The sequence below is a fragment of the Orycteropus afer genome, unplaced genomic scaffold, assembly GCF_000298275.1.
Source record: "Orycteropus afer afer isolate SDZICR_OR568_19922 unplaced genomic scaffold, OryAfe1.0 scaffold00311, whole genome shotgun sequence".
Classification (NCBI taxonomy): Eukaryota; Metazoa; Chordata; class Mammalia; order Tubulidentata; family Orycteropodidae; genus Orycteropus; species Orycteropus afer.
The window spans coordinates 56,284-68,669 of record NW_006921898.1 but is presented as its reverse complement, the minus strand read 5'-3'; the positions used below and the strand labels follow the sequence as shown (position 1 = coordinate 68,669).

At 41.5% G+C, this 12,386-nt stretch overlaps 1 protein-coding gene across 1 annotated transcript in view; it reads right to left on the bottom strand.

The window, feature by feature from the left end:
- LARS2 (leucyl-tRNA synthetase 2, mitochondrial) overlaps positions 1-12,136 on the bottom strand; it is a 362,372-nt gene extending 350,236 nt beyond the window's left edge. Inside the window, exon 1 of the mRNA XM_007951731.2 lies at positions 11,903-12,136. Coding sequence (XP_007949922.1) covers positions 11,903-12,136 — 234 coding nt within the window. The remainder of the gene's footprint in view (positions 1-11,902) is intronic.
- Between the last annotated feature and the right edge of the window lie 250 nt (positions 12,137-12,386).

Here is a 12,386-nt window from a genome sequence, read left to right as displayed (position 1 = left end):
AAAAAAAAAAAAAAAGAAATGCTAAAGGGAGTCCTTTGGACAGAGAACCAACAATGACAGACAACAACCAGAGATTAAAACACCCAGAAATCAATCCAGATTTACAAATATCAAAAATAAGCCTACAAGACTGGAAGCAGAGATGTCAATTTGTAGTTGATGACGACAACTACAAAGCAAAAGAGGGAATAAATGGTATATTTATAGAATTTCCAAATGGAAAGGAAGTCAAGATTATATCAAGATACTGGGGTCTTAAAAGCTTTCAAGCAGCCATCTAAGATGCAGCTAACAGTCTCCTAGTGTCGGAAGTGAAGAAGAACACACACGCACAAAAAAAAAAACAAGGGCATTTGGAAGCAATCAGCCATAGGACACGATGGCCCTCCAGACCAGAAGAACTAGATAGTGCCCAGCCCAGTTACCAATGCCAACCACTCAGGAAAGGATCAAATCTGGAGATCCTGGATAGAGTGGGAGGGAAAACGTGGAACAAAATCCAAAAACTCAATAATGACCAGAATTACTGGTCAGATGAAATCTGGTGAGACTCCCAATATTATGGCCCTGAAATACATTCAGCACCTGGAATAAAACTCACCCCCAGGGGCAGGCTCTCAGCCCAATAGTTAACAAGATGTACATGCAGACCACTCAACCCAGAATGCCGCACACACATACTCTATGGTAATACATCCCTTAGAGCAATAGACCATGGGACACCAGAGGACCAACATTCAAATGGAGGACATTCAGGACAAACAGGCATGCATAAATATGAGGGGCACAGGGGGAGGGTTGCAGCGTAAGGAGGAGAGGAGACTGGGTTAGGGTTGGACATGGCAAATGGGGAATGAAACTAAATGTACACATAACATTGAATGTAAAACAAGCTCTTAAAAAAAAAGATTACAGAACAGACTGTTTTAAACTTGGGAAGATAATAATACATTACAGGGTAATCTCAAAGAAAATTAATAAACCTTCTGACCAAAATGAAAAAGAAGAAAATCATGAAGATTCAGTAAACACTAACACAACAGCAATGAAGGAATGGTAAGAAAATCTGTATGCAAAATGAACTCAGCACAGAAAAATATATGGTACAAAGAAACCATCAGCAGCACACAAAAAAAGAAAGAAAACAACAAAATGACAGCAATAAATCCCTAACTATTGATAATTACACCGTATGTAAACAGATTAAGTACACCAGTCAAAAGACAGGAAGTAGCAAAATGGATAAGAAAACATGACCAGTCAATGTGCTGTCTACAAGAAACACCCCTTAGATATAAAGACAAAAATAAGCTGAAAATCAGAGCAAAGGCTGTAGTCTTTGATCTTCATCAGGAAAACAGTATCATTTACAATAGGTACTCAAAAGATGAAATACTTAGGAATAAATCTAAACAGAGATACAAAAGACCTATATAAAGAAAACTACAAAACACTACTATAAGAACCAGAGAAACTACATATATGGAAGAATATATCATGCTCATGGATAGGAAGACTTAACATTCTAAAAACATCAATACTACTCACAGTGATCTAAAGATGTAAGTAATTCCAATCTAGATTCCATCATCATTCGTCAAGAGATGGAAAAACTAATCACCAATTTTATATGGAAAGGAAAGAGACCCTGGATAAGCAAAGCACTTTTAATGAAGAAGAAGAAAGTGGGAGACCTCACACTCCTGATCTCAAAACTTATTAATACAGCCATGGAAGTCAAAACTACCTGATATTGGTACAATGATAGACACATAAACCAATGGAACAGAATTGAGCACTCAGAAATAAATCCATCCACCTATGGACAGCTGATCTTTGACAAAGGACTAAACCCCAATAAATGAGGAAGAAATAGTCTTTAACAAATGGTGCTGACAAAACTGGATATCCATTCGCAGAAAGATGAACTGGATCCATATCTGTCACCACTTATAAGAACTAACTCAAGATGGCTCAAAGACCTAAATGTAAAACCTAAAACTATGAAGATCATCAAAGAAAAAATAGAGGCAAACCTAGGGGCCCTAATAATGGCATACATGCACTATCAAACATAATGAAAATGCACAAATAGCAGAAGACAAACTAGATGAGTGAGACTTCCTAAAAATCAAGTATTTATGCCCATCAAAAGACTTTGCCAAAAGAGTAAAAAGAGAACATAAAGGGTTGTTTAAAAAAAAAAAAATGGCAATGACATATTGGACAACAGACTAACCTCCAAAGTTTGTAGAAAACTTCAACACTTCAACAACAAAAAGACAAACGATCCCATTAAAAAATGGGCAGAGGATATGAACAGACACTTCACCAAAGAAGACATTCAGGAAGACAACAAACACATGAAGAAATGCTCATGATCACTAGCCGCTGCTGTTGTTGTTAGGTGCTGCTGAGTTGACTGACTCATAGCAATCCTATGTACAACAGAATGAAACACTGCCTGGTTGTGCATTATCCTCACAATCCTTGCCATACAAGAGCCCACCATTGCAGACACTGTGTCAATCCATCTCGTTGAGGATCTTCCCCTTCTTCGCTGACCCTCTACTTTACCAAGCATGATACCCTTCCCCAAGGAATGGTCCTTTCTGACTACATGACCAAAGGAGGTGAGACGAAGTCTGGCTATTCTCACTTCCAAGGAGCATTCTGACTGCACTTCTTCCGGGACAGATTTGTTCGTTCTTCAGGCAGCCAATGGTATTTTCAGTATTCTTTGTTAACACCATAATTCAAAGGCATAAACTCTTCTTCAGTCTTCCTTATTCATTGTCCAGCTTTCACATGCATATGAGGCAACTGAAAATACCACGGTTTGGGTTAGGCGCACCTTAGTCTTCAAAGTGACATCTTTGCTTCTTAACACTTTAAAGAGGGCTTTTGTAGCAGATTTGTCCAGTGCAACAGGATGTCCGATTTCTTGACTGTGGCTTCCCTGATTGTTGATTGTAGATCCAAGTAAAATGAAACCTTTGACAACTTCAATATTTATCATGATGTTGTTTATTGGTCCAGTTGTGAGGATTTTTGTTTTCTTCATGTTGAGATGGGAGCTCTGGTAGCATAGTGGATAAGACACTTGCCTGCTAACCAGAGGGCTGGCGGTTCAAACCCACCAGCCATTCCTCGGAAGGAAGGTTGGGCAATCCTACTTCCGTAGTAATACGGAAACCCAAGGAGGGGTCGCTATGAGTCAGGTTTGACTCGACGGCAAATAACAACAACAACAACAACAACACGTTGAGATGTAATCCATACTGAAGGCTGTAGTCTTTAATCTTCATCAGAAAGTTCTTCAAGTCATCTTCATTTTCAGCAAGCAAGGTTGTGTCATCTGCATATCACAGGCTGTTAATGAGTCTTCCTCCAATCCTGATGCTCCAGTCTTCATCATATAGTGCAGCTTCTCAGATTATTTGCTCAGCATACAGACTGAACAAGTATGGTTAAAGGATACAACCCCGATATACACCCTTCCTGATTTTAAACCATGCAGTATCCCCTTGTTTTGTTCGAACAACAGCCTCTTAGCCTATGTATAGGTTCCTCATAAGCACAACTAAGTGTTCTGGAATTCTCATTCTTTGCAATATTGTCTATAATTTGTTATGATCCACACAGTCAAATGCCTTTGCACAGTCAAAGCACAGGCAAACATCCTTCTAGTATTCTTTGCTTTCAGCCAAAATCCATCTGACATCAGCAATGATATTCCTCACTCCATGTCTTCTACTGAATCTGGCTTGAATTGCTGGAAGTTCCCAGTCAATATACTGCTGCAACCATTTTGTAATTGTCTTCAGCAAAATTTTACGTGCATGTGGTATTAATGATATTGTTTGATAATTTCTGTGGGATCACCTTTCTTTGGAATGGACACAAATATGGATCCCTTCCAGTCAGTGACCAAGCAGCTGTCTTCCAAATTTCTTAGCATAAATGAGTAAATACCTCCAGCACTGCATCCATTTGTTGAAACATCTCAATGGGTATTCCATCAATTCCCAGACCCTTCTTTTTTGCCAATTCCTTCAATGTAGCTTGGACTTCTTCCTTCAATACCACTGCTTCTTGATCATTTGCTGCCTCCTGAAATAGCTGAATGCTGGCAATTCTGTCTGGTACAGTGACTCTGTGTATTCCTTCCATCTTCTTTTGATGCTGTCTGCATTGTTCAATATTTTGCCCATAGAATTCTTCAATACTGCAACTCAAGACTTGAATTTTTCTTCAGTTCTTTCAATTTAAGAAATGTCAAACATGTTCTTCTCTTTTGATTTTCTAACTCCAGGTCTTTGCACACTTCATTATAATAAGTGACTTTGTCTTCTGGAGCTGCTCTTTGAAATCTTCTGCTCAGCTCTTTTGTCATTTCTTTCCTTTGCTTTAGTGACTCTCCATTCAAGAGCAAGTTTCAGAGTCTCTTCTGACATCCATTTTGATCCTGTCTTTCCTACCTTTTTAATGACCATTAGCTTTCTTCGTATATGATGTTCTTGATGTCATCCCATAATTCATCTGTTTTTTGGACACTGGTGTTCAATGCATCAAATCTACTCCTCATGCGATCTCTAAATTCAAGTGGGATATAATCAAGGTCATAGTTTGGCTCTCATAATGAAACGCACTGCCATCGAGTCGTAGTCAACTCATTGAGACCCCTCCTTGGGTTTCCAAGGCAGTATCACTATGGAAGTAGATTGCCTAACCTTCCTTCTGAGGAGTGGCTGGTGGGTTTGAACTGCCAGCCTTCTGGTTAGCAGTCAAATGCCTTAGGCACTATGCCACCAGAGCTCCTTAGACTTGCTTTAATTGCCTTCAGCTTCAGTTGAACCTGCATTTGAGCAACTGCAGTGTAGTAAATTACTTAGTATGGCTTTTCTACCCATAAGTCATTGTAAACTCAGTGGTGGAATGAGCAACTGAGGAGCTCCTGATTGTAAATGTTATCCACCTGGGTTATTTCTGTTGGGCGTGGCACAATGCAATGTTATGCTAGGCTCTCTTCCAGGTGCTTAGAGTTCTGATGCTATGATTGGCTAGTTTGGCCACTCTGCCAAGCTTAAAAGGAGACCTCCTAGAGGCAGAATGCTCTCTGACTGCTGGTTGAGGAAGACTTGCTGCTGAAAGAGACACGCACTCTGGAAAGAGACACATGCTGCTGGGAAAGAGATGCAAGAGACACGCATTAATGAGTAAGACACCGAGGGACATGCACTGCTGGGGGACAGACTGTGAGAGACTTGGCTGAGAGACAGTGGGCTGGAAGAGAGACTGAGCGTTTTTCCTGAACTTGAATTGTAGCCTGGTGCTTCCCTAATAAACCCCATAATCTGTGAGTTCTGTGTGGCCACTGCAGTGAATTATCGAACCCAAGAGAGAGGTGGTGGTACTTTGGGAGGAACAGTGGGTGAAAGGGCTGGAGGGAGGCAGCATGTCTGGCCTTGTAGGAATAGGCTTTGGGTTACTGCTAGTAATCCTGTCTTCCTCTTGTAGGGTTAGAGGAGGTCGCAACATGTGGCCTCCTTGTCCTTTTTGCAGCAACTGATTGTCTGTTCCACTCCCAGATCCTGCCCTTATTTTGGTTAAAGATACTGAGCTTCTCCATAGCCTCTTTCCACAGATGTAGTCAATCTCATTTCTGTGTATTCCATCTGGAAAGGTCTATGTTTATAGCTGCCATTTATGGTGTTGGAAAAAGGCATTTGCAATGAGTAAACCATTGGTCTTGCAAAATTCTATCATGTGATCACCAGCAACCTTTTCATCACCAAGGCCCTATTTTCTAACTACCAATGATTCCCTTTTGTTTCCAATTTTCTTTGTTTTCCAATTTTCACATTCCAATCACCAATCATCTAGATTGCATGTTTGGTCAACTTCAGACTGCACAAGTTCGTAAAAATCTTCAATTTCTTCATCTTTAGTGGTTGGTGAGTAAATTTGAATACTAGTAGTATTAACTAGTCTTCCTTGTGGGTGCATGGATATTATCCTATCACTGACAACACTGTACTTCAGGATAGATCTTGAAATGTTCTTTTTGAGGATAAATGCAACACCATTCCTCCTCAATCTGTTATTCTGGCATAGTAGACCATATGGCTGTCTGATTCAAAATAGCCAATACCAGCCCATTTTAGCTCACTAATGCCTAAGACATTGATCTTTATGAAGTACATTTCATTTTTCACAACTTCCAATTTTCCTACATTCATACTTCATATATTCCACATTCCAATTATTAATGGATGTTTGCAGCTGTTTCTTCCCATTGTGAGTCATGCCACATCAGTAAATGAAGGTCCTGAAAGCTTTACTTCATCCAAGTCATTGTCGACTCTACTTTGGGGAGGCAGCTCTTCCCCAGTCATATTTTTAGTGCCTTCTGACCTGAGGAGCTCATCTTCCAGTCAATGTTTCAGGGCCATTCATAAAGCTTTCCAGTAATTTATCAGACAGTGTTTCACTGCTATTCATAAGGTTTGCACTGGCCAGTTTTTTGAGAAATGGATAGGGCCTTCCTTCTTACCAGTCTGTCTTAGTCTGGAAGTTTCACTGAAACCTGTCCACCACGGGTGACCTTGCTGATATTTGAAGTACCAGGGTATAGCCTCCAGCCTCACAGCAACACACAAGCACCACTGTACAACAAACTAACAGACAAGTGGTCATTAGAGAGAGGTAAATCAAAACAACAATGAGATATCATCTCACCCCAGCATTAAGAGGGTAGTTCAAAAAACAGAAAAAAGCAAATGCTAGAGAGCCTGGAACCCTCATACACCGCTGGTGGGAGTGTAAAATGGTGCAATCACTGTGGAAAATGGTATGGTGCTTCCTTAAAAAGTTGGAGATAGAAATCCCATATGATCCAGCAAGCTCACTACTAGGGATACATCCTAGAGAAAGAAGACTTATGATATGAACAGATATATGCACACCCATGTTCATTGCACATTATTCATAATAACAAAAAGATGGAAACAACTTAAATGCCCCAAAACAGATGAATGGATAAACAAACCATGGTACATACACACAATAGAATACTATGCAACCTTAAAGAATAATGATGAATCTGTAAAATACCTCATAACGTGGATGAACATGGAGGGCATTATGCTGAGTGAAGTTAGACAATCACAAAAGGACAAATATTGTATGAGACCACTACTATAAAAAGTCAAGAAAAGGTTTACTCACAGTAAGAAACATTCTTTGAAGTTTACCAGGGGTGGAAGGGGAAGGGAGGGTAAATCACTAACTAGAAGGTAGACACATACTAACTTGAGTGACGGGAAAGGTAATATAAATAAAGAGGAAGTTAGCACAAAATGGTCAAAGGAAAGGAGACACTGGGAGAAGCAAAAGAGTTAAAAGTAACAAAGGTAAGTACTACTACTGTTCCAGTGCCACTCTGACAAGAATATAGCACAAATGGGATGGCTTGAAGAAATAGGAGTTTATTCTCTTGCAGTTTGGAGGCTTTAAGTCTGAGTTCAAAGTGCCAGGCTCTAGGTGCTGGGTGAAAGCCCCCAACCTTGGGCTTTAGCTCTGCCTCCTGCTCCCGGCCCACTGAGGCTGGAGGCTTTTATTCATTCAGCTGCTGGCTGCTAAGTGAAGTTGACAAGTAATAAGGCACAGTCTCGTGTTCTGGTTACCTAATGCCGCTCTGACAAGAAAATACCATAAATGGTATGGCCTTAACAGGAATTTATTCTTCTTACAATTTGGAGGCTTTAAGTCCAAGTTCAAGTACCAGGCTCTAGGGGCTGGGTGAAGGCCCCTCAACCTTGAAGTCCAGCTCTGCCTCCTGCTCCTGGCCCACTGGAGCTAGAGACATTTCTTCACTCCGATAGCTGCTGGCTGCTGAGGCTGAGAAGCCCCAAGGTTGACAAGTAAAAAGGCACAGTCCCAATATGACCCATCCACACGGCAGGCCATTAACTTAAGTCCATTGTAAGTCCCGAGGTCGGCAGAGCATAGCAGGCTGCTGAGCAACGACACAGCTACATGAAGGGTTCAAGGGTCCCATGAGCTAGAGACCGTTCCGTAAGGCTTCTCCTTATATACAAGAAGCAGACCACATTCCCTAAGGCAGCTACTCAGCTGCTCACAGTAGACTCCACCGTGGAGTTGATTAGCAGTCTCATCATGGAAAATACTACATCCAGCTGCCCAGCTACTCAACCAAGCCCAGCCAAGCTGACACACAAATTTAACCACCACCACTACATGCACATTCCTGTAGTAACAGGAGTAACAATAATCTAAGAGTAGATACATAGACAGACACACAAACTAAACAGGAAGGTGAATGGGACTATCAAAAAAAAAAAAACAAACCTCACTGCCGTCGAGTCAGTTCCCACTCACAGTGACCCCTCCTTGAGTTTCTGAGGCTGTATCACTACAGAAGTAAATTGCCCAGTCTTCCTTCCAAGGAATGACTAGTGGGTTTGAACTGCCAGCCTTCTGGTTAGCAGTCAAATGCCTTAGGCACTATATTCACAAATATATATAGGTTTGAAAGAGAGTATAGAGCATACAGGGGCAAAGTTATTAAAACTTCTTAGCCATAACCAAACACCTTGAAGGAATGAGTCAGTGAGCCTAGGGGCTCAGGACCATAATCTTGGGGGACATCAAAGTCAACTGGCATAACACAATCCACAAAGACAATGTTCTACATCCTGCTTTGATGAATAGCAACAGGGGTCTTAGAAGCCTGCAAGCTACCAACTGAGGTACAACTGTTGGTCTCTCCCCATCCAAAGCAAAGCAGAGTGAAGACAATCAAAGATGCATGGAAACAATTAGTCCAAATGACAAATGTACCCCTCACAAACCCCAGCTTCCACAACCCTGAGAGGAGAACTAGATGGCATCCGGCTACCACTGCCAACGACTCTGAAAGGAATCACAATAGGAGGTCCTGGATAGAGTGGGAGGAAAATGTGGAACAAAATCAAAATCATAAAAAAGACCAGGCTTACTTATCTGATGGAACTCCCAAGACTATGGCCCTTAAACACCCTTCCAATCTGGAACTAAACTCACCGCTGTGGCTCAACTTTCAACCAAACAATAGGCCTATACGGTAAACAATAACACCAAGGAAATACAAACTCCCTAGACCAGCCAACCACACAATATCAGAAGGTCAGTATTTGCCCAGGGATGCAGCTCAGAAGGCAGGAAGAGATAGGAAGAAGGACAAAAGGAAATGGTAAACACAGGAAGGAAGTGGGAAGAGTGCTGTTACATTGTAGGGACTGCAATGCATGTCACAAAACCAAATATGCATGACTTGTATGAAAAACCAATTTGTTCCATAAACTTTCACCCAAATCACAATAAACAGTTGAAAAGAAAAGAAAACCCTCCGGAGCAATCCTACTCTTACATACATGGAGTTGCCATGAGTCAGAATCAATTCAATAGCGACTAGTTTGAAACCTGAGTGAAATTGATTATAAATGCGCCAAAATTTCCCACCATTCAGTCACACTCTCCGTTCCTAATAAAGACACACCTTCTGGTATCTTTTATTTATATAACACTTTAGTTTGTTGTAAAATGTCTTCAGCCACACTTTCTAACTTGATTTTCAAAACAATTATGTGAGATAAACAAGGCAGACAAACTTACTTTACTATGAAGAGTCTGAAGATCAAAGAGAAATGACATTACCAAGATCACATTGATTTTTTATGGCCCAAGGCTCCAAATTCCTCCAGAATTCTTTCCATTTGACTATCTCCCAAGTCAAACCCTGACAGAGTGCCACCAGGCACAGAATCCTTAAACTGTTTCTCCAATGATTAAAGCATAGTCTATTTTGATTTATTTCAATTTCTTAAAAACATGCTTAAGAAGAATAAAATGACTTGAAAATGTTTAGAAGTCACTAATTATAAACTAAACCCCAACAAAAAACAAAAAAAAAAAGAAAGAGAATTTAGCTTTTCTTTTACTCTCCTCACTCAGAAATACATTGCACCTTAGAGTCTGTAAGGAGCCCCGGTGGTAGAGTGGTGAAGTGCTCAGCCACTAACCGAAAGGTCAGTAGTTTAAACCCACAAGTCACTCCTCAAGAGAAAGATGAGGCAGTCTGTTCCCATAAAGATTACAGCCTTGGAAACTTAATAGGGCAATTCTACTCTGTCCTATCTGGGTTGCTATGAGTCAGAATCCACTCACAGCAGTAGGTTTGGTTTTCGATCTAGAGTTTGCTTCCAAAATACATTTAGGTAAACTAGGCTGGTCACATTGACATGAATGCTCTCCACTTCCTAATAAGCTAAAAGTCAAAGGTTCATCATACAATTATGCATTACATTCAAACCTTATTTTATTTGTTACATGCTACATCTCTCTCAGTATCAGATTTTCTTTCTAACCAATGCCAAAACCATACTTCAGTTTAACACAAATAGCCCCATCACATTTTTTATAAGGACTAATGGGATCTCTGGCACTTGACTGCTAAGCAGAAGGTTGGCAGTTCAAACCCACCAGGTACTCCTCGGAAGGAAGGTTGGGCAATCTACTTCCATAGTGATACTGCCGCGGAAACCCAAGGAGAGGTCGCTATGAGTCAGGTCTGACTCGAGGGCCATAACAACACAACAACAACAATGTCACAGAAAGAATGCATCTGACAACAGAGAAGATCAGGAGATGAAGAAAAGGCCATCGCAGTGAAATAGGTGACACAAATGGTTAAACTCTGGACTACTAACCAAAGAGTTAGCATTCAAACCCACACAGAGATACCTGGAGATCTACTTCCAAAAGGTCACAGTACTCTGCAGCAGTTCTCTTCTGTACACATGGGGTTGCCATGAATCAGAATTGACTTGATGGTAACTAATGACAACAAGTGAAGTGGGGTTTTGTACAGTTTTACTCACACAACTGCTTGCCTTGGTTAGTCTCTTTAACTAACCAGAGAAGGCCAGTATTAGCTGACTAGTAACTATCACAGAGGGAAAGCCAGGATTTAAGAACAAAACCCTATCTTACAGTGCTGCACTCTGATCAGATTCAAGCATTTAATGTAACACATGACATCTCCCATTTGTCATTTTGACCAATATCATGAGGAAATGGTTAGCGTGTCCAATACTGATGCCCAGCAGGCTGGCCCCCAGAGAAGGAGCCTGTTGGCCTTCTGCAGAGCACTCCATGGAAACTGGCTACCGACAGGAACTTAAGACAATTCACCTAAGTAGGGTACTGAGCTGATTCAACAGACCAGAGGCCATAGGTCCACTAATTCATGAAGCTACAACTGCAAAGCTGGACTCCAGACCCCAAACATACCAGTGGAGAGGCTGGTATGCCCCAAAGCATGATGCTGAGGTGGCAGAACAGGATTGGAGGCCAAAGCCATACAGGAGAGGAGTGGGTACTTCTCAGAACATGCAGCTTCAAAGTTCCACAGCTAAGGGGCCCAGATCCACAGCTGATCCTGCCAGATCCCTGGGTGCTGCCCCATGAGCCACGATGCAATGGGCCACCAAGGACCCGACACTTCCTATTGATCCTGCTTGGGTAAGTTTCCCCAGTAAATGTGGTCTGGTGTGGGCACTGTCTGCCATTCACACAGTACCATATGCACAGCCACCTCAGAGGAAAAGCTTCTCAGCACTAGCTTCGGATCCTCTTTTACCCCCACAGGTATTCTAGGAAGTGAGTGGGCATGACCATTACTACTCTCCACTTTAGACAAGAAAACTGAAGCACAGGGAGACTCGGTATTGTGGTTAAAGGTCATATACTTAGTAAGTTACTTGAATGCAGACAGTCTGACCACAGCCCCAGCCCTTAGCTCCTCTTCTCATTACTCAAAATCTCTCAGAATACTCACATCAGCATCTGAAATTTTGGAGATCTGTTCTTTTATTCGTTGATGCCACCATTTCTCCACGTCCTTTCTTGTCTGCAACGTATACTCTTTTGTCCACTCTCCTGTGACACTGTAAATACCTCTGGCGAATCCTGGAATCACTCTTCTTTCCCACTTGATGACATCTGACCAGGCAGTTACCTGCCTTTTCAAAAGACAGGCATAAAAACCAAGTCTCTGCCAAGCAGGTGCCATTCTTCAGAAGGCAAGAAGTCCCTGAAAGAGAGGGCAAAAAGCATCCTTACAAGCTGCCCAGAAACCTCTCGCAAGCTTGTCCTCCCACTCAGCATAGCCCCAATGCTCTCTGCCCATTCACACGCTTTCTTCTTCCTCTTTAATCTGTCCTTCCCTGAAAATAATACTTTAGAAGTTAAACTGAGCTAAACACAAACATTCTAATGGCAAATATAAAGGTAATCAATGCCTCTAAAATACCAGAGACACA